Source organism: Seriola dumerili, unplaced genomic scaffold (assembly GCF_002260705.1).
Source record: "Seriola dumerili isolate Sdu_G_001 unplaced genomic scaffold, Sdu_1.0 BDQW01000449.1, whole genome shotgun sequence".
In the NCBI taxonomy this organism is placed as follows: Eukaryota; Metazoa; Chordata; class Actinopteri; order Carangiformes; family Carangidae; genus Seriola; species Seriola dumerili.
In genome coordinates, this window is record NW_019174704.1 from 6,607,571 (window position 1) to 6,627,481 (window position 19,911).

Consider the following 19,911-nt stretch of genomic DNA (forward strand, 5'->3'; position numbering starts at 1 on the left):
ATTGTAAGATTATTCAGATAGATGTATCCTGGGAAAACATTAAGTAAGTTATCAATAATTGATGTGGGGTTTTTTGTAGGAAAGTATTTTTTTTTGGCTCAAGAGGTAGTTGTTTAAATGATGAAACCTCACTGGTTTTGTGTTTAGAGGATCTACAGTGCAATGACATTCATTTCATAGTTTACTGACAAAAAACAATGGGGCCAGATAAATTCAGCAGAAACTTGAGGGGGCAGGGACAAAACACTTCAGTTCCTCTTTACTTTGTGCATCTACGTAAGGTGTATCAGACACTTCTCTATAAAAGTACCACAGAGAGGACTGTTTCTATTCAAAGAGAGGTCACTTTTGAAGGAGTTACTAATATATATTTCAAACACTAGTCTGGATCTAGTGAAGATCTAAATATGGCACACATCGGACATGGTAAGAAAATGACTTGTCTTGCTTTTTAAAACGTTTGGCTTCTTCCCATGAATTAAACTATTTCAGAAACTACAATTTTCTGTTTCTGCTCTTGATTCTGATTCAAAAGCAATGTGTTTATTATCCTCACACAGTGGTAAACAGAGATGAAAAGTAACTTAATAGCATAGTACTGGATAGATGCTGGAACACCAGACAGATTATGTAGATGTGAATCATGCGAATGATTTGGTGATCCAAGTTCTGTGCTGTTCCTCTTGAAATCTGGTTAAAATTCAGTCCGCACTAATTAAGAACCTAAAAAAACTGAGAATATTTAGTCCTTAGTTTTCTTTAGGGAACAGTAGCGTAGGGATCTGATACTAAGGAACCACAGAAACTAATTAGGAACTAAAAGATTTTTTTGCACGTTGCAAGCATGAGGCTTTGAGACGATCTTCTGGCATCACTGGTGTCAAACAAGTCTCTATACAGATTAATTTACTTTTATATTTTCCTGCCACCTACATCCTGCAGCCACTAAACCCATTTAGATCTATGCATACAGCGTCTATACAATATATGTATCTGGTATTCAGGAGCCGAGATATGAATGAACTTAAAATGATTCAGTCAACCAATCTTCCTGTGTTTTACAAGCAAGCAGTTAAATCATGACAGGATCATTGCTCCGCCTCGTTTGTCCTTGTTTCCTGGTTGGAGTAAACAGCATGACCAAGGTCACTGTCGCAGACGTCATCAGTCGTGGGCTCATTTGACAAAAATGAAATCATTTCACCCTCTGAGTAGAGTAAACAGGTTTATTATAAAACACTGGTGGACTGGATACCACATCGAGAGAGGGTGGCACCAGACTGGTTACTATGGAAACAAGGACTGATTCATGGGTTGGGGTCTTAAGAAGCTCAGGAATATGTGATTTGCACAAAGGTAGTGAGTGATTAGTGTCCAAGCTCAACCCTCGCTGTGCTGGTGGAGAGCAGGAGTGTTTCTAGTCGACCCTGGAAGTTCAGTTTGTTGTTGGAACAACATGAAAGCAATCTGTGATTTCTGGAAAAAAAAAGAACCTGCTGCCAATAATCTACACTCCCACTTTGAGACAGCAGAGAAAATTGATTGCTCACACTTTTTCGAGGCATTGTGAAACATGCAGATGATGTTGCAGCTAATGATTGCAGATAGGCGTAGACAAACATCCATTGTGCCCACATGGGTGATGATGTTTTAGATCGTTTGAGGGTTCCCAGGCAGAAACATGAGCAGGGTGTTAATGTCAGCAGCCCTGGCACCATATAGATGGTGCATAGAGGCTGCTCTGTGTGAACCAGCGCTTGTGTGTCAGATGGGAAACCACACATGGCAGGAAATGTTGTGAATTGACCACTTTATAGTGCAATGTTCCACATATAGTTCAGTCATATATGACCACAGCTCTATATAAACATTCACTCATTCATTCTGCACATGTACATATGTTAAGAGATGTATATGTAAAAATGTGATCAAATTTGACATTTTTGGACAACTAGGTAGGTTTGCACTGAGGGGATTTGGACTCATGGCCCTTCAGACAGATTTTTGTGAACTTTTCTTTTAATGTGCTACCTGTCCTCTGATGTTGCAAATTTAAAGCTCTCCTGGGGGAATTGTGCGCTCAGGGATGGTCTGTGTCAGCTTGTCTCAGTGTACTACGTGAGCAGACCAACCACCACCAAAATAAAAAGCACACAAATGTTAAACTTTAAACACGATTGTTTGAAATGACAATACTGGCTGTTGGGAGATAAATTATCTGAGGATAAGACTATGGTGTTGTCACAGAAACCCACTCTACGGAGACTTTGAAATATAAATATGAATATATTAATTAATATATTAGCATTTGTCACACAGCTCAGGCAGTTGTTATATTAAACTGAAAAGTTAGGCTTTCAGATCTGTAATATATATAATATATAGTCTGTATATAACAAAAGCCTTCATACATTTTTTAGTCCTCCAAAACAAAACCTTGGTGGCTGTTGTTCTCTACATTGTGCACAACATCAGTGTTACTGCCTGTAATAAGAAAACAGAGACAGAAGACAATGCTGGAGGTGATCAAATGCTGCATCAAATGATCCAAAACAATAGCATGTTATAATACAATGAGTTCAATACAAGTCATTTTTTCTCTCGTTGAAGAGCAGTCATTATCCACTTCTGAATTAACAAAAACCTTTGAGAGAAACTAAGAAGCTAAATCTACATTCAGCAGCACTTCCTGGCAACACAGAGCACCTCCAAGTGTAAAGCGAATGTCTTCTAGATGATGCGTGCATGTTTACACCTCGACACGTATTAGCATATGTAGACACACCTTTGAAACTGCTGATAACCTCTGATTGTCCACAACTTCCATATTTACTTTACAGCTTTTTAAAGGCTTTTCACAAAAAAATGTAAAACATCTGCTGATATATTCTCTGTGATGAAATAGACAGAGTAAGAGAGAGCAAGCAAAGAAGGAAAACAAAGATTTCTTGTTACTTCCTCACTTTTCTAAATAGAATTTGTATGTTGTGTGTGTGGGCGTGTGTGTGTGTGTGTGTGTGTGTGTGTGTGTGTGTGTGTGTGTGTGTGTGTGTGTGTGTGTGCGCGCAAGCTGGCTAGCTGTTCTGGTAGCAGCTCTGCACCACTGCACCTGCTCTTTAGGCTGCAAGCACAAGAGGGGAGATGCATGTGAAAAAGCTAGACAGGAAGAAGTCTCATACCTTTTTCAAAGCGACAAAAGGTTTCAGCTTGGGCTGATTGACGTCAGTTTGGTCAAAGACAGGGCATCAGAGACAGATATAGACAGAAACTGGATGATCTGTATCTGGAACAAAATGCACTTTGCTGGTAAGTTGCAATCAAAACTTAAAACGGTGAATCGCAAAAGGGCTTTAAAAAAAAAAGGGAAGCACAATTCTTCATACTCTTGAGCTCAAAGCTCTTGGCTTTAATTTACTCTTAACCTCTTCATTGACTAAGTGAAAATAAACAGTTAAACTCCATACTTTTAGTTATTAACAATGTTTCTGTTGTTATTATTTATATTTCTTTTAAACACTGGTGCAGGAGTAAACTACAAAACTGTATCTGTGTGAATGTTCCATATGTGAGTGTGAAGGACAGTTTACACTCGTTTCTTTTGTATGTTGGCACACTGTCAGTAAGCCAGGAAGGCCCCCTCCCCTGTGTTAATACTGTCTATTGTGAGCATGTGCAGGGTGGATGTGGTGAGCATAAAGTCTGCTATGGAGCTATTTAGGGAAACTTTGGAACGGAAAGTGTGTAAAGGAAAGAATAATAATGAAAGAAAACAGAGGTACAAGGCATTACTCAACAATAAAGCACATGTCGGACCTGCTTGGAGCTTTACTGGTCGAATTCAATACTTGTTTATCAAAGCCATTCTTCCCCACAAAGTGTTTTTTGTGTTCTCACTGACAGGCAGCTTTGGGTTGAATATAAATCTGTGGATTAAGATAATAGCAGTTTGGGTGAATGATGAGAAAGATGTTGCTAAAGACATTTTTTTTTCTCACTTTTTCTATAAAGGTGGCCAGTGGACAAGACCAAAAGGGAAGCTGCAGGCACTGAAGAGTGCAGACGAATGGATGCCATGTTAGAAGGGCTGATACAGACAGAACCTCTTCTACACAGAGGACAGAGAGTCGGGCTCCAGTGATGATCCCCACATCCTCACTCCACAGGAAGGAGCATCCCGCAACTGGAATACCACCAAAACACACATCTGCACACCTGGACGGACCCCTGCAACGAGAAACAGCTGAATATTCCCCTCAGTCTTTTTCATTTACACTCAAGAACTCTCTGCGTTGTGAATACAGAGTGTGGCACCTCACAGAAGCATCTATGATAGGAAAGGTTGAGAGAGTTCAACCATCTTAAGTGGTGTGAATGAGGAGTATATTTGTTGCTTTCACTCAGAAGGGTTTTCATCTTTGTGCACAGCGCTCCTGTTTCACACCAGCACCATAGATACCAGGAAAGAAATTTAACTGGGAGAGCAGAAAGCTCTGGACCAGAGTGGAGAAGAGACTGTGGGACTGGAGTTGGTTTCTCAGGCACCATGCAGTCAGATGACCTCTTCATCCGCAAGTTTCGGCGTCAGAATGTGCGGCCGCCGATTGCCACCGTCAACTTTGACCCCAAACCGGAAGCAGGAGTAGTGGAGTGGCCCCCCAGGAGGGATGGTGACGGAGCTGATGGCGACAGCCTCACTCCGAGCCGCGTGGGGCTGAACCTGAGGTCAGTGGGCCGGGGCCACATCATGCAGAGAAGTAACAGCGATGTAACCTTAGGAGACTTGGACTCCTCCGGGAAGGCAGGGGGGAAAGCAGCTCGGGCGGTTGGTGAGAAGGTGGGTGTGGGGGCTCAGGGCGACTCAGGTGTGCTGCTACATAGGGAATACGGCAGCCTGTCGTCACTGGAGAGACAGACTCAAGCCCAGGAGCCAAGCACAGATGACCAGGGGCCCCTGAGTCCAAATGCCCTCCGCTTCAAAGATCCTTTCCTACTTTTAGGACTGCAGGGCAACCCTCCGGAGCCTGATGGATTCTTTCGGGGTCTCTCTGTTTCCACAGGGGACTCCCCAAAACCTGCCAAGCCGCCGAAGCCTGAAGGTCTAAGTAAGAAAACCAAGCCTGGGCCCCCTCAGATCCCCCAACCAGGTCCGTATGACAACCTCGGGGGCGGAGCCTGGGTGAGGAACTTTGCCCACTACGATGTTCAGAGCATCCTGTTTGACCTCACCGAGGCAGCCACCAACAGAGACAGCATTGGGCGGAAAAAGAATATCACCTCAGGGGCTTCAGCCGCCTCCCAGCTGCGCCCCCTCTCCCAGGCCGCTCCCTCCTCACCTGCACAGGGCGGGGGAGGCAACGGGGTCAACGCAGATGACCCTGAGCAGTCGCTGCTGCTGGACGAGGGGGATGGCAATGATAATGAACTCCTGCTCAGCTGCCCCCACTTCCGCAACGAGACCGGGGGAGAAGAGCAGGTGGGTCTGGGTCGATCCCAGGGCCGACGGGGACTCTGGTCCAGCCTGCGAACCCCCAACGATGCCGTGTCAGTCCTGGAGGAGCCCAGAGAGAGTCACGTCCAGCAGCAGGGCAAAAGCAACTACTTTATAGAGCATGCAGATCTGGGAGCCCATTACTATCGCAAGTACTTCTACATGAAAGGTAGGTTTACTGATTCTGTTTACGACGGTTAATGGAGAGAATAATATCACAGGGAGAAAAATCAATTTCTGTTCAGCTTAACAAAAACTGGAAGTACACTGTGGTGCTATTCAATTATTAAACAATCACTTATCAAGTCTTTATCAAAATTTCTCTCAGATTTGTCATCTAATCATTTAGAGACTATGCAAGAATTATTCAAGAGGAGGGGGAGGTTAGGGAGGGTTGGACTTGTCAGCCTGGATTTATATTTTATTTCAGGGTTTTCTCATCAAAATCAGCATCTCATCTCCCCACCCTGATCATTTCCGTACAGTCCCTTTTCAGCATCGTATTATTTCAACCCCCCACACTGTCACAGTTTTTTGACCTGGTGCATCACTTTCATTATTGGTCTTCACAGTTGTACGTATGTGACTGTACTTTCATCATAGAACACCAGAATTTCTTCGGCATGGACGATCGCCTCGGTCCAGTGGCCATCAGTTTCCGTCGAGAGGAGAAAGAAGGATCCAGTGGAGCTCAGTACAATTACAGAATCATCTTTCGCACCACAGAGGTAAAGTGGCGTTTTCTCTTCCCTCAAAGCTCTCTTCAGGTTCAGTGTGTGTAAAATTGATTTGACTGGATGTGATGAATGTGAACCCTCTCCTCAGATGAAGACACTGCGAGGTTCCATCTTGGAGGAGTCAGTGCCCTCTGCTGCTCGTCACACGACCCCCAGAGGCTTGTCTCCCAAGAGGCTGCTGGAGTTCATCATGCCTGAGTTGAACCTGCACTGCCTTCGCTTGGCCTCAAACTCCCCCAAGGTCCGGGACACCCTGCTGAAGCTGGACGAACAGGGGGTAAGTGAGGATACGTCTGCTCACACCAAGGACTGCAGCATGTGTCAGGCAGAAATCTTTTCAGAACATCAGATAGTGTCAAATAGCATCAGAACCCCTGAGTATCTAGAGCTTGTAACTAAAAGCACATACTGTACAGTCTATTAAAAATCTCACACTGCTGTCCACAGTGATCGATCACATGTGTTTAGGTGTGAAGGTGCCTGTTCACTCACTTTGTAAGACAGCAGCTGCTGATTTTGTCTGATGTTACTTTTTCACATCAAATAGGTTGTGTATTATAAAGAAAAAGTAGATGTTATAAGCGTCAGCTTCAGTATCAAAATGTTGATACTATGCTGCTAATTTATGTCGACATTTTTTGAAGTGTTATTTACAGACAGAAATGAAATTCAATTTCAGTTTTCATATAATAATAATTAGTCTGTCTATCACTGTTTCAATAAATAATTTTAAATGTTCAACATCATGATAAGTATTTGTCACATGTTCTCAGAGCCAAAACAAAGTGTTGTCTTCAAGTTTCTTATTTTGTCTGACAAACACATTGAAAGAATAAAAAAAAAAACAGAGATTAAACTAAAAAAGCAATCAGATTGTCAGGGTTAAGAAACTTAAAACATTTTTTTTTTAGATGTGTTGATCCTCTGTTTATCATCATTTAAGCCCCGTCACAGGAACAGAAGCTTTATTTTTCTGACTGTGTTGCAGCGGCTGCTGAACATTAAAACTCACCCACGACAGCCTCTAGCTTCACCTCTGGGGTTAACTAGATCAGAAAAGCAATCAGCAACTTTGACAAAATAAACTGTCTCTCTATTTGAAGCGTTGCAGCAGCCTGAACTCTGGTGTAAAAGCTGAAGGGGATTGATAAGGACAATAATGTAATGTATGCTATGAGGGTGTGTAACATTGTGCTTATTGAGCTGTAAAGTAAGATGTCAAATGATGAGGGTACTCCATTATATGAAAGGTCTTGGTAGATGGTATGGTTGAAGACGGTATAAATGTGCACATTTGACTGTGTGGTGAGGATAATTCTAAACTCTTTGCTTCTCTGTCCTCTGGCATAGCTGAATTTCCAGCGAAAGGTCGGGGTGATGTACTGTCGGGCCGGACAGAGCTCAGAGGAAGATATGTACAACAACGAGAGCTCCGGGCCAGCGTTTGAGGAGTTCCTGGATCTGCTCGGGGAGCGGGTGCGGCTGAAGGGCTGGGAGAAATACAGAGCTCAGCTGGACAACAAGAGTGAGCTGAAAACACGCACCACACCCCGATCTATTGGCTGCATCTCACCTTGTCGCAGGACCATTATCCGAAGGGCATCAGTGCGCCACTGAAAGCCCAAGATAACTCCTATCTAGCCACATGTAATCTGAGTAATGCCTGCAAATAAGCATAGTCACTGCCGATTATCTCCGAGCTGTTTTCCCTTCAGTGAGCAGCAGAGAACAGCAAATGGGACAGATTTCACCCGGACTGTGACAGTTTGAGTTTTCATTCAGAGATGTTGACTGATTTTGCTAAATCTCTTCCTGTCTGTCTCTGTGTGTGATGTGTGTGTGTGTGTGTGTGTGTGTGTGTGTGTGTTTCTGTGTGTCTTGTGCCTGTGCAGCGGACTCAACTGGGACACATTCCCTATACACACGCTACCAGGACTACGAGATTATGTTTCATGTGTCCACTATGCTGCCCTACACAGCCAACAACACACAACAGGTAAAATTTACCCAGACAAAACATTTCCTTTTCCCGCCCTTTGTGTTTCTCCAAAGCCATGTTCATGTCTTGGAGGTGAGTTTTCTCTGATGTTTCACCTCCATTCTTTAAAATTGCATCAGTGTCAATTGAACCTTCATTATCCATCTCTGTTCAGACTGTCATGTTTTGGTAAACGCTTTAGAAAAAGCCTCTGTGCTCTGCAACAAGCATGACATAAAAATCCTGCCCCCCAGTGTTCACTCCCACCTTCCTGTTCAGCTGACTGTCACTTCTTTATGTGCAGTCTGTGGTTTAAGCCTGTTTGCTGTCATTTACAAAGAAACTGGACATGGCATACTGATATAGATTAAAAGCTTAAATAAAATAAAACATGGTAGTGACAACACTCTGGTGTTCTTCTTTAACCTAGCAGCTACATGGTGGCTACAGTTTGGGATTTGTAGTTTTAGTTGAATGACTTGTTTGTTTATTCTGTATTTACATCTCAATTTCATTTTTGTTGATTGAGTGGCATTTTTTTCAACTCATAAAAAGTTTCCTCATGAATAATGAATGATCTTGAAGTTACAAGATTGACTTAATCATTCTTTTAATATTGAGTTGTGCTAACTGTAATAGTAACATGTTAGTTAGCCCAGGGTCTTTACTTTAACTGAATTCTTTTTACAAGTTAACTTTTATTTTAATTAACAGCTTTGATTTTCATCATATTGTTTAATGGATCTCCATTAGCTGTTGGACTGTTGGACAACTACTTCCCCTGGGGTGTATATGAAAAGAAAATACATATAATCAACAAATGTTTACGCTTACGCTACAGACAGTAAATAATAACAATACAATTACATCCAACAATACATATAAGAGACATATACAAAACATTGAAATAGAACAATTTAAATGGGTTGATTGGAAAAATCATCTCAGTCCACTTGAACATGTAAGACATGTTTGCTTAATGTTTTTGCAGGCCTGTCTTCAATGATAATCTATTTAGCTGTTTGTTAAAACCTTTTTGTTATTGATTCTTGAGATATAAAGAAAGGCAAACTGTTCCACTGAGATAAGGCTCATTCTCCTCCCAGTTTTATTTTACTGTGACTCAGGCCTGTTTGTCTAATAAAATTCTTTGTGTGTATGTGTGTGTATGTGTGTTTTATCTCGTCAGCTGCTGAGGAAGCGACATATCGGAAACGACATTGTGACGATCGTTTTCCAGGAGCCAGGCGCACTGCCCTTCACTCCGAAGTCCATCCGCTCCCATTTCCAACACGTCTTCATCATCGTTCAGGTTCATGAGCCCTGCACTGACAACACCTATTACAGGTATGAGTTCTTCCTCTGTTTCACTGTGGAAAATCCCATTATTGAAACAGGCATTCAATTTTCAGACTCTTTTTATTGATTTCTTTTCTTTTATGGGCTGAAATCTGTTGAAATAATGAATTTGTGGTGAAGTAAAACAAGTTATGAAAAGATCTGAGCTTTAAGGAAAGACACAAAATAGTTCACAGAAGATTTTACTCAACGTATCGTTCATGATATGCATGTATATGTGTGTAAAGATGAGTGTTACTATGTACATTGTTTTATGTGTCATCTCACATCATAGTAGTAGTGGATCAGCTCAGTGGGTAGCACAAATATGTTCACCACTGCAGCAGATTCAGTGTAAATGTTTGTAATTCTGCAGGGTACTACAGAGCACTCTCTACTACTGAAAACAAGACATAGATCCACTGTGCCCTCTCTCTTACTCCATTATTCCTCTGTTTGTCTCTCCCTCTCAGGGTGGCTGTGACACGCTCTAAAGACATGCCATTATTTGGCCCATTGTTTCCTAAGGGCGCCCGATTCCCTCGCACGCCTGCCTTCAGAGACTTCCTCCTAGCGAAAGCAGTGAACGCTGAAAACGCTGCGGAGAAGTCCGAGAAGTTCCGCTCCATGGCCACTCGCACGCGGCAGGAATATCTGAAGGACCTGGCCGAAAACTATGTGACCACAACACCCATCGACTCCTCCACCAAGTTCCCCCTGCTCTCTCTGGGAGGCAAGCGCAAAGACAAACTGAAGGGCACCAAAGGTGCCGAGCTGCACAGTGCCGGGGCGCTGGTGTGGGCGGTGATGGTCTACAGCAGAGATGAAGGGGAGGCAGGAGAGCTCAAGCTCCCCTGTCTGCTCGGGGTGTCAGCCGAGTCGGTGGTGCTCATTGAGAGGTACACACGCAGGGTGGTGTTTAACTGCTCCTGCCGAGACGTCATTGGCTGGAAAGCAGTGACAGAGACTAAGGAGGGGGGGCCTTGCTTGGATATCTTCTATGAGCGTGGGGAGTCAGTTTCTATCTGTGTGATGGAGAGCCAGGTGGAGGATATACGAGAGGTGGTGCAGAGGCTAGAGGTGGGTGATTGTGGCCTGATTGGAAATGTTGCAGTGAGTGGTGTATGTCTTTCTGAATCATTCATCTTTTTCTGCACCTCTGCAGCTGGTTACGCGGGGTTGTGAGGCGCTGGAGGTCACCCCCCTGCGTGATGGTGTCGGCCAGCCGGGCTTCCTGATGAACGAGGAGGGCTTTGTGACCGAGCTGCAGCGGTTCTGCTATGCTGAGAGCGGAGGCCTGCAGCTGTGGGCTCGTGTGGTGCGGCTGTGCGGACACTCGCTGGTTCACCTGAGCCCCGAGGAGAGGACCAGGCTGCTGCGCACTGCGCACAAGATCCACATCACTGTCATCCCACCGGACGAGAACGGCAAGCCTCGCAGGTGGGTGAGGCTGCAGATAGAAGGAGAGGGGGGAGGGAGGGAGAGAACAGAAACGAGGGCACTTTTGGGTCAATAGACACAGGGTGAGACTAGAAGGGGCTCGTGGGTATAAAGCAAGCTGCGGAAAGTGAAGAGTAGTCCCAGTGAGGGGTGAGAGAGAGGTTGACAGCTGATAAGGAGGAGAGGGTTAGCAGGACAAGTCAGTTCAGAAAAACAAGAGAGGTGGCAGTCTGGGGTCACGGCTCATTCTGCTGTTGATGGCGGCCTGCAGTCAGTGTCACATCAGCTGGATAACAACCAATCAATCCCCCTAATGATGTTTAATCACTCTGGCACAGGCTGTCCCACTGTTACTAGAACGTTTTCCATTCAGCTGATAGACAGACAGATAGAAGCGTTCAACTAAATAAAAACCAATATTAAACTGGGCACCTCAGCAGCTCTCAGTTGATGAAGTAACATTTCAAACCTGGCTGCAGAAGCATCCACAGAGAACTCCCCTGGTTTATTTATATTTCAGCCCTGCAATGCTTGTTCTGTGACAACAAAGCACAAATTGTCACACAGATGTCATAATTCATGATAAGAAATGGAGGCTCTGTGATTTCAAAGGAATATAATAGAAGTTCAGACAAATATAGCCCTTTTTTTCCATTTGATCTTTGTTTTTGGTTTCTAGATGGATTAATGACTCAGCAGTGAAATGAGAAGCTGGACGAAAAAGAGGGTCTTGTTGGTTTTTTTCTTACTGAGTATGTTGTTGTATGTTCTGCAGAAGTTTCTCCGAGCTGTACCAGAAAGCCATCAAGGATGCAGAGTGTAAGCCTGGCGAAGATCAGTCAGGAGAGGCCTGGGTGCTGGACGAGCGGGAAGAAGAGGAGGAGGATGAGGAGGAGGAGGCGAAGGAGGACGAGCTGAAGGCGGGTGGGGTTAGTGAAGCGGACATAATGGAGGTGCAGATGGAGGCCGAAGAGGGCGAAGAGCAGTCGTGTGATAAAGGGCAAAGCGAGAGAAGTCATGAATCGCTCCTCACGACGCCCAGCTTACCTTTGTTACGGGCCACTTCTCTGCAGGACCAACCAGCCAATCAGAGTCCGGAGGGCAGCGCCTCGCAGCTCACACGCAGCTACTCATTGGAGAGACAGCCGTCCTACAGGGATACGTGTGATGGGTGAGTGTTAACTAAAGCTAACGTTCATTTAAGCTGTCATTAGTTGTCATGAGAGTGCTACGGAGGCAAGATAAGACAACTTTATGTTATTAAAAACCACAAGAAATGCTGCTTTGGTAGATGTACCAATCCATCTAGATACATCTGCGGTTGGGTAGACCATCAGCTCATCCAACATGGCTGAAAATATCCTCAAACTAAGGCTGACGCATCACAATTAAAACTCAGTCAGTCAGGGCGTCACTTTCTCAGCAAAGGACGAGCCACAAAGAAAGGACACCAACCACTGCGTCACTTTCCTTTACTGGATTGTGTTTCCTTAATGCTGTAGCATTTGAATTCTGGTTCACATGTTAAACTTACTTTAATATAAGTGCAGATGTTCTTCTTTCAACTTCTGTGAAAATTATTGATAGTTTTTTTTTCTTTTTGTTGACAATAACTCGAGTAAATGACAACAAGAAAGCACATTCCTTTCCCTTTTGTGTCCATAATGTCTGCACTGTGCACACCATAGTGTACTACTTCATCCTCCTCAAGTACCAAAGCCCTGGCCTGACAGTCACAGGAATGTTTACAAAGTGTTAAGCTCAAATAAGAGAGAAAAATGTGTTTAAAAGCAGCATGACATGTATGTGTCTGCCTGGCAAATGATTTGAAGCACACTCGCTGGTTTCTCTCCAAAAAGTCACATCAGGTTGAGAAGGATGTTGTGCATAAAGGAAATATTCATGAGGATAATATTAAACTCTGCTGCTGACCAAAATGAATTTGACTGCTTTTTATTATAAGGCAAAGCAGAACTGAATAATTTGACTGAACTGCTTCAGATCTGATATTTTCTGATAGATAATTTTGTGAGTGCAGGATAGCAAATGTCAATCAAGGCAACATCTAAGCCGCCCCAGAGATTACTTGTCTAAGTGCTCCAGTTTCTGTTTTGACCTCTGGACTGGATAATAAAAATAAAAAAAATGTCACGAAGCATCAACAGCAGATTTGCTTTGTGTTTTTTTCCCCCACATCTCCTCCTCGATGCCTGGCGGACAGACACATGTACGACAACGTGGCACTGAAGGTTGAGCACCACATCTATGAAAACGTCGGGGAGCTGAGAGACGCCACACCTGATCTGATCCTGGCTGTCAAACCCAAGGTTCCCCTGGAGGACGAACAGGTGACAGACTGAGACGAAAGGACATCTGATCGGTTTCAGCCCAACACTCCATCCCCTGTCTGACAGTGTCGTCTCCCCTTTATCTCTGTCTTTATGTTGTCTTCAGTTCATGGGGGCTGATTTTGGCGATGACAAAGCCTCAGCGAGTGACTCCTCTCTCTCGTCTTCCCGGTTGTCATGTGTAGACCGAGATGAAAGAAATTCACGAGCCCTAAGTCTTCATAACTCCATCACCAAGAGTAAGTGCTTCCCTGTACCTGTAGATTTTTCAAATTAAACTTTAAATACACACTGACAGTAACAACACATATTTATTTTGTATTCTTTAACAAAAGGAATATTAACAGCAAGAAAAGTAAAAACATAAATGTATGAAAATGAATTAGGAGGCAAAGAGAGACCCAGAGATATTATGATATTGAGATATGATTATCTTATGACTGATCATGGACTCAGAACAATGCTCCTGTCTCAGAGACAACAGCTGACACAACTGTTCAAATGATGCCAAAATGGAACAATTACACATGTTTGCGGATCATCTCTGCCTGATTTGAGCCTCAAATTCCTTTCTTTCCAGATTTTTTCTGCCTTAAACCCCTCTCTTCATTATCCTCCCTCTGCTTCCCTCTGCATCCCCTTTGTCCCTCCTCTTTCATCCACGCTGCCCCCTATTCCGCTAATCTAATATCACCCCTGCGCTGCTGCCACCCCCTGCCAGGGCTGGGATAAAAGGGGGACAGATGGGTAGTGGGAGGGGTGGAGTTTTAGGCAGCCCCAAATCAAGGAACCCCTCTTACACCATCTGCTCTGCCTCCGCTGAGACTAAGAGACTCATCATTTAACTGCCGTAAGAGCACACTTGCTCATCCTCTCATCAGATTCTTCTGATTTTTGTGGGGGTGGACTCTGGAGCTGCTCATTGTTTTTGCATTACGTTCTTTCACAGGAAGTCAGCAGGTTTTTTTAAAAGCATCATAACTTTTTATACTGAGTATCCAAGAGTCAGCAGATCTAAAAAAAAAAAAAAAACATTTACGGCATCTTGAATATCATTTTCTTTAATTAAATTTGCCTCCAATAATTTAACAAAACTTGATGATATTAAGCTAATTTTCTTACATTGTGACTTTCATCTACTGTGCTTTGGTCGTATGCCGCCTTAAATTCAATCTTCACCGGTGAAAAACATCTTACAATGTCAGAAAACTCTTCTCAGTGAAACCTGCAGGCGTTCTACATACATCATGACATCTCCTCCTTGTCCCTGTATACCCTGGGATCTGACCAGCGTTAACACAGCAGCATCCCCCAGTGGTGGCTCTTTGTTACTGTAGAGCCAAAGTGAATCTGGCTTCTTATAATGACTACAGTCTCACTGTTGTGCTGCAGTGTACACTCATCTGCTACACTGAGATGTGTTTCAAATGGCAGCTTGATAAATCTTGGCCTCTCTCTCTCAGTTCTCTCAGAGACAACAGACTCTACTGAGGAGGAGTGGCAGTCCATCGCCGACCTGGCCACAGCCTGCCGCAGCATCCTGGAGGCTTTGTCACGAGAGGGTGAGGAACTATTTACACACGCACACCTCACTTACTGTCTGTATAGATGTAAAATAATACAACAAGCTGTCGTAGTTGTCGGCACAATCACAAACACCAAGAGAAACCCGGATTCGATCCGACAGCTACAGAGTTCTCCCTATGTTAGATAGACTTTTGATAGATATACAAGAACCAGTAATGTAATTTATTTTGTGTACACTATATGACCAAAAGTATGTAGACACTCCTGGCCTGTTTTTCATTGTTTTGGCGCCTTTATTCCAACTATAGAGTAATATTGGAGATGGTACCAACTTTGTGGCAACACTTTGTCAAAGGCCCTTATCTGATTCCACATGAAAATATGTAATACACTGCACAAAGTGTTTTCCGCAAAAAAAAAAAAAAAAAGAAGAAGTTTTCCAGTTTGGCGTGGAAGAACTCAACTAGCCTGTACAGAGCTGTTACCTCCACTCCGTCCGACACCTTTGGGATAAATTGGATAAATTGGAAAGACGACTTTGAGCCGGGACTTATCACCCAACAACAGTGTTTGACCTCACTAAAGCGCTTGTGGCTGCAGCCTGGTTCTAAAATCATGTGCAGAGTGACAGATGTTCATTCGGCTGGTCACATACTTTTGGCCATTTCACGTATATTGGAAAAAAAGACTCCACGTTCTATCCTTAGAGAAAGTGTATATCTGTTGTACTGCTGTTGTAAACTGCAATAATGTCCATAACATTCTTTATCACAGACCGCAAAGCCGGAGACCCTGCAGGGGCTGACCAGACCGATGGCAAGCTGAAAGACTCAAAGGAGAGGTGGGTTGCTATACAGTACATACAGGACGAAACAGATAGTTCAGTTCCTCTGTAGTTAGTCTCTTGGTTTTCCTCATCTGCGTCACTGCACACATCCCTTCTCTCAGCTCAATGAGACCTCTACTCCTCCATTCTTTCACAATTGTTTGGACTTTATCAGCTACATCCCACTGTTTGAGTCAATGCAATGGCTTCACGTGACTCAGTGACGCACTTGCACACATGCAGACACAGATGCACACTGTCATCTTTCTGAATAACTCCCAACCTAATCCTTTTTTTTTTTTTTAAATTCTACTTTCATACTTTTCCCAGCTTCTCGGTTGTCCTCTTTATCTCCTTCATGCTGTGTCTGAGCAGATAAAGTCCACAGATCTGTTTACCAAAAGCAAAACAGAAAACAAGTCAATAAAAATTAAGCAAACACCAATGTAGAGCTTTTCTTCAGTCCAAGGTTTTATATTCAGAGGCATAGTTTATATCCACTACTGTAGATGTCAGCTTTGATGACTTTATCACCAATAAATCTTGCTCCAGTCAGCATGTAAATACTTAAAATAGAATCGAGTACAGTATACTCCATATACTGTACTGTTTAATCACCTCTCATTAGCTTCTGTTTGGGACCCTGAACTTGCAAGTATCACAACTTTTGTTAAAAATTTCCATCAAAAGTTCCATTTGTCTATTTTTCAGTATATACCAGTAGAATAAAAGACAGCAATTCAGATTATATTTGGACTGCACTTAAAATTAAACACTCAACCTCTTTCAAAAATATTCTCTCCTCAAATCTAGCTAACACTCACTATTTTCAATATTATCACTTTTGGATCATTTGCACAAATGAGCTATAAACTGAACAAAAAGGTAAAATATATATACATATACGTATATAATATATATACAGTATGTCATGCTTTTCGCATCACCAGGAGAGCAGTTGTGCTTTGCTCTGTAGGGCGTAGCCATTATGTACTACTGCATCATGGGATGACTGTACTCATTCAGAATAGGTCTGCTCGTCAGCCACAGCAATTACTGTAAATTGATCTCTGAGTATTACAGGTTTTATTAAGACGGCGGGGACGATGCCCTGAGCTCTGAGGCTGCCAGAGTGACACACGGCTCCACGGCCGATCGAGCAAATTAAAAAGTTCACTCAGTATTAGATGAAAGGAGGTGTTATATAACAATTTTAAAAAAAAACAAAATTTAATTCCAGCAGATACCAGTGAAGACATCGATCTTTTGGTTTGGTTGTTCGAAAACAAGATAATTTTTAATCTTTGGTTTCCATTTATATATTTTCCAATTATGATCCTTAAAATCCTGTAATTGCTTTTGACGAAGTGTCACTGCTTCTCTTTGTTGCAGTGACTCTCCAGGCCACCTAGAGGAGAAGGTATCGCAGCTGGAGGCCATGTTGAAGAAGCTGCAGGATGACCTGCAAAAGGTGCTTTGACTTTCATGAATGTTTTTTTTTTTTCTAATAACATTTTCAGTGAGCTGCACAGGAAAATCAGCAGGTAGGAAAAAGTATTTCAATTGATCGGTTTCTGAGAAGATTAGTATTTTCTGATGCAGCCTCTTGTCTACTTGTACAAACCCTGTCATCCTGAAGTCACAGCTGACTCACTGTAGAGATGCATCAAAAACACTCAAAAGCCATTTATGTATCCTTCTATGTAACATTTTCCAGATTTTTGGAATATTCACATTTTATACTTTTAAAAAATATTTAAGATGTCTTTAATGCTGTTATCAATATTTCCTAAGACTTCTGCACTACTAAACATAATTCTGTCTTATGCAAATTTTTCCTGAAGATGTGAAAGATTAAGATTCTCAGCACAAAGTCCACTTGTGTTTCCAAACTTTCAGCCCCATCTCACCTCAGTCAGCTACAGACAAATGGAGATTGTGTTGAGAATTGTTTTTGTCAGTACTGTATATGTCTCTGTATGTAAAAATCACATAGAATTTTTTTTCTATTTTTAAAGCCTTGATTAGGGCTGAAACTATAACTATTTTCTTTATTAATTCATCCAATGTATATTTGTCTAATCAGTCAATCATTCAGTCCAAGAACTCTCAAGAATAATGACAAAACATCATTTGGTGCAGATACAAATAGCTTATTAGCAACAACAATTTTGATAATCAATCTTTTGTTTATCTTCCATCTTCTTAAATGTGACTTTAAATTTGCTGCTTTTCTCTGTTTTATATGACTGTAAACTGAATATCTTTGGACTGTTGTTTGGACACAAACAAGCCTCACCTTCGATTCTTGGAAATTGTGATTGTGATTTCCCACTATTTTTGACATTATATTAATGAAAAATGATCGTCAGATTATTCAATCATGACAATAACTGTTAGTTTCAGCCCTATAACCATTGTAAGTGATTAGCTGACCAGCAACCCTTAAAGCACGGATTTTAATAAATGATATAAACAGTGAAAAGTCAGCAAATGTTTGGTGTTTTTACCTGACAGATGACTAAAACAGAACAAACAATTTATTTTGTTAAACAAATGATCAGTTCAGTGACAAATTGTTGTGCTGTTTTGGATTGTGAGTTTATTCTTCCTTCTCTGCAGTGTGATGTGCTTCTCTACACTGTTTGTGTTGTTTTATTTCAAGCTCTGTGTTTATGTGTGCCCACTAGTTTCCTTAACGCCACCGCTGTACCTGTCGCTCCCCTCCCGTTCCTGCCACAGCGATCTGAGCGACGGCTTTTGTTTTGTTGTGTGCCGATGTCTTTCAGGAGAAGGAGGACAAGGCGGTGCTGCAGGCCGAGGTGCAGAGCCTCAGGCAGAACAATCAGCGGCTGCAGGAGGAGTCGCAGAGCACAGTGGCCCGCCTCATCAAAGTCACCGAGCTGCTGTGCAACGTCAACAAGCCCTGTTAGCTTCACCACTGCACGCACAAACACACAAATCAGCGGAAAGATGCAAATCGTGCAATGTCCCCGTACGCTCAGTACACTTATTTTGTTCATACTTATTTGCAAAAGCAAACACACACACCTATCCTCTTCAAACTGTGTATTACCACAGTCTCTGTCCTGAATCCTGGACCTGCCTGTTGGTGAGGGAGTATGCAAATCAACTCATACAAAAGAAAAAAAAAAAAAAAAAAAAGACATTTTTCAAAGTCTCATGACCATCATAGACTGACCAACGTGCAGCTCTCACGCTGCTGTGTTGGTGTGCTATGCTGGAGTGCTTCTCTTGGTGTGTGTGTATGATACAGTACGTGCGTGGATGTGTGCCACATGTGTGTGCGCGTGTGTGTGTCTGTATGTGTGCATCTCTTACTGTACCTTGCTTCAAATACTTGACAAGCTGGGCTGAATAGCACTTGCATAAAAAGTGGCAATTAAGACTGAGAGACACTGTATAGCATGTTTGGTGGTGTCTTATCTGAAATGACCAAAAGTGTATATATATATCACCAATAATGTATGTGAACAGTAGTATTGCTATCCTCTCTGCCAGACGTGTAGTTGCAATGTCTGAGTGTGGTTCTGCCTGGCGCTGCTAGTGTGGAAGGCCTTGAAATAAAACACAACAAGAAAAAAAAAGGGAACATGACAATGATGAGCCTATAGGCAGCCTTCTACTTCAAAAGATGTAATGATGCTAACTGACTCGCCTCAGAGCAAGGTCTGTTACATAAGGACATCTTTCTCTGCCCTCTTCACTTCTCAGTAGTACTGTATTTAAGAAATCCTGGCGTTTTTAGGGAGAGACAATTAAAGAGAAAAAAAAAAAACATAAATGAAAGGGACAAAAACTGGAAATGTCAAAAACTATGAACTGAGCATGCTTGTTCCTTCTGGAAGTGTGTATGAAAACAGTATTAAAGGAATACTAGAAAGGGTTTTACCTCTCCTGAAGACACAGACGATGGCAGGAAAGAACCGCTTCAGATTCCTTCCATGATTGCCTGTAGCTGTTTTCTTCTAACCTCACTATTGTAGCAGCCATACTGTAGAAGATCTCCTGCTGGCCTGAACCACAAAATGCCAGAAGGTGGCTTTTCTTTCAGCTCGCAAAATAGCTTTACATGTCTGGATAAAACACCTTGAACTAATAGTGAAATACAGATTATTGTATTTAAATATGTTTTGTGTTTGGCGGATGTCTACAGTGACTATTTTGGGTAATTGTTTAGTATGGCTTATGAGTGGTAGCGGTAAGGA

At 42.6% G+C, this 19,911-nt stretch overlaps 1 protein-coding gene across 1 annotated transcript; it reads left to right on the forward strand.

The window, feature by feature from the left end:
- Positions 1–4,825: 4,825 nt before the first annotated feature.
- sipa1 (signal-induced proliferation-associated 1) lies at positions 4,826–18,801 on the forward strand (the record flags this gene model as incomplete). The annotated part of the gene is made up of 15 exons (XM_022762700.1): positions 4,826–5,657; positions 6,092–6,216; positions 6,314–6,502; positions 7,576–7,750; positions 8,118–8,221; positions 9,393–9,550; positions 10,015–10,621; positions 10,707–10,981; positions 11,757–12,152; positions 13,203–13,329; positions 13,436–13,568; positions 14,793–14,891; positions 15,631–15,697; positions 17,075–17,153; positions 18,472–18,801. Coding segments are annotated over 15 exons (3,510 nt in total), but the record flags the coding sequence as incomplete, so codon positions are not given.
- Positions 18,802–19,911: the final 1,110 nt, after the last annotated feature.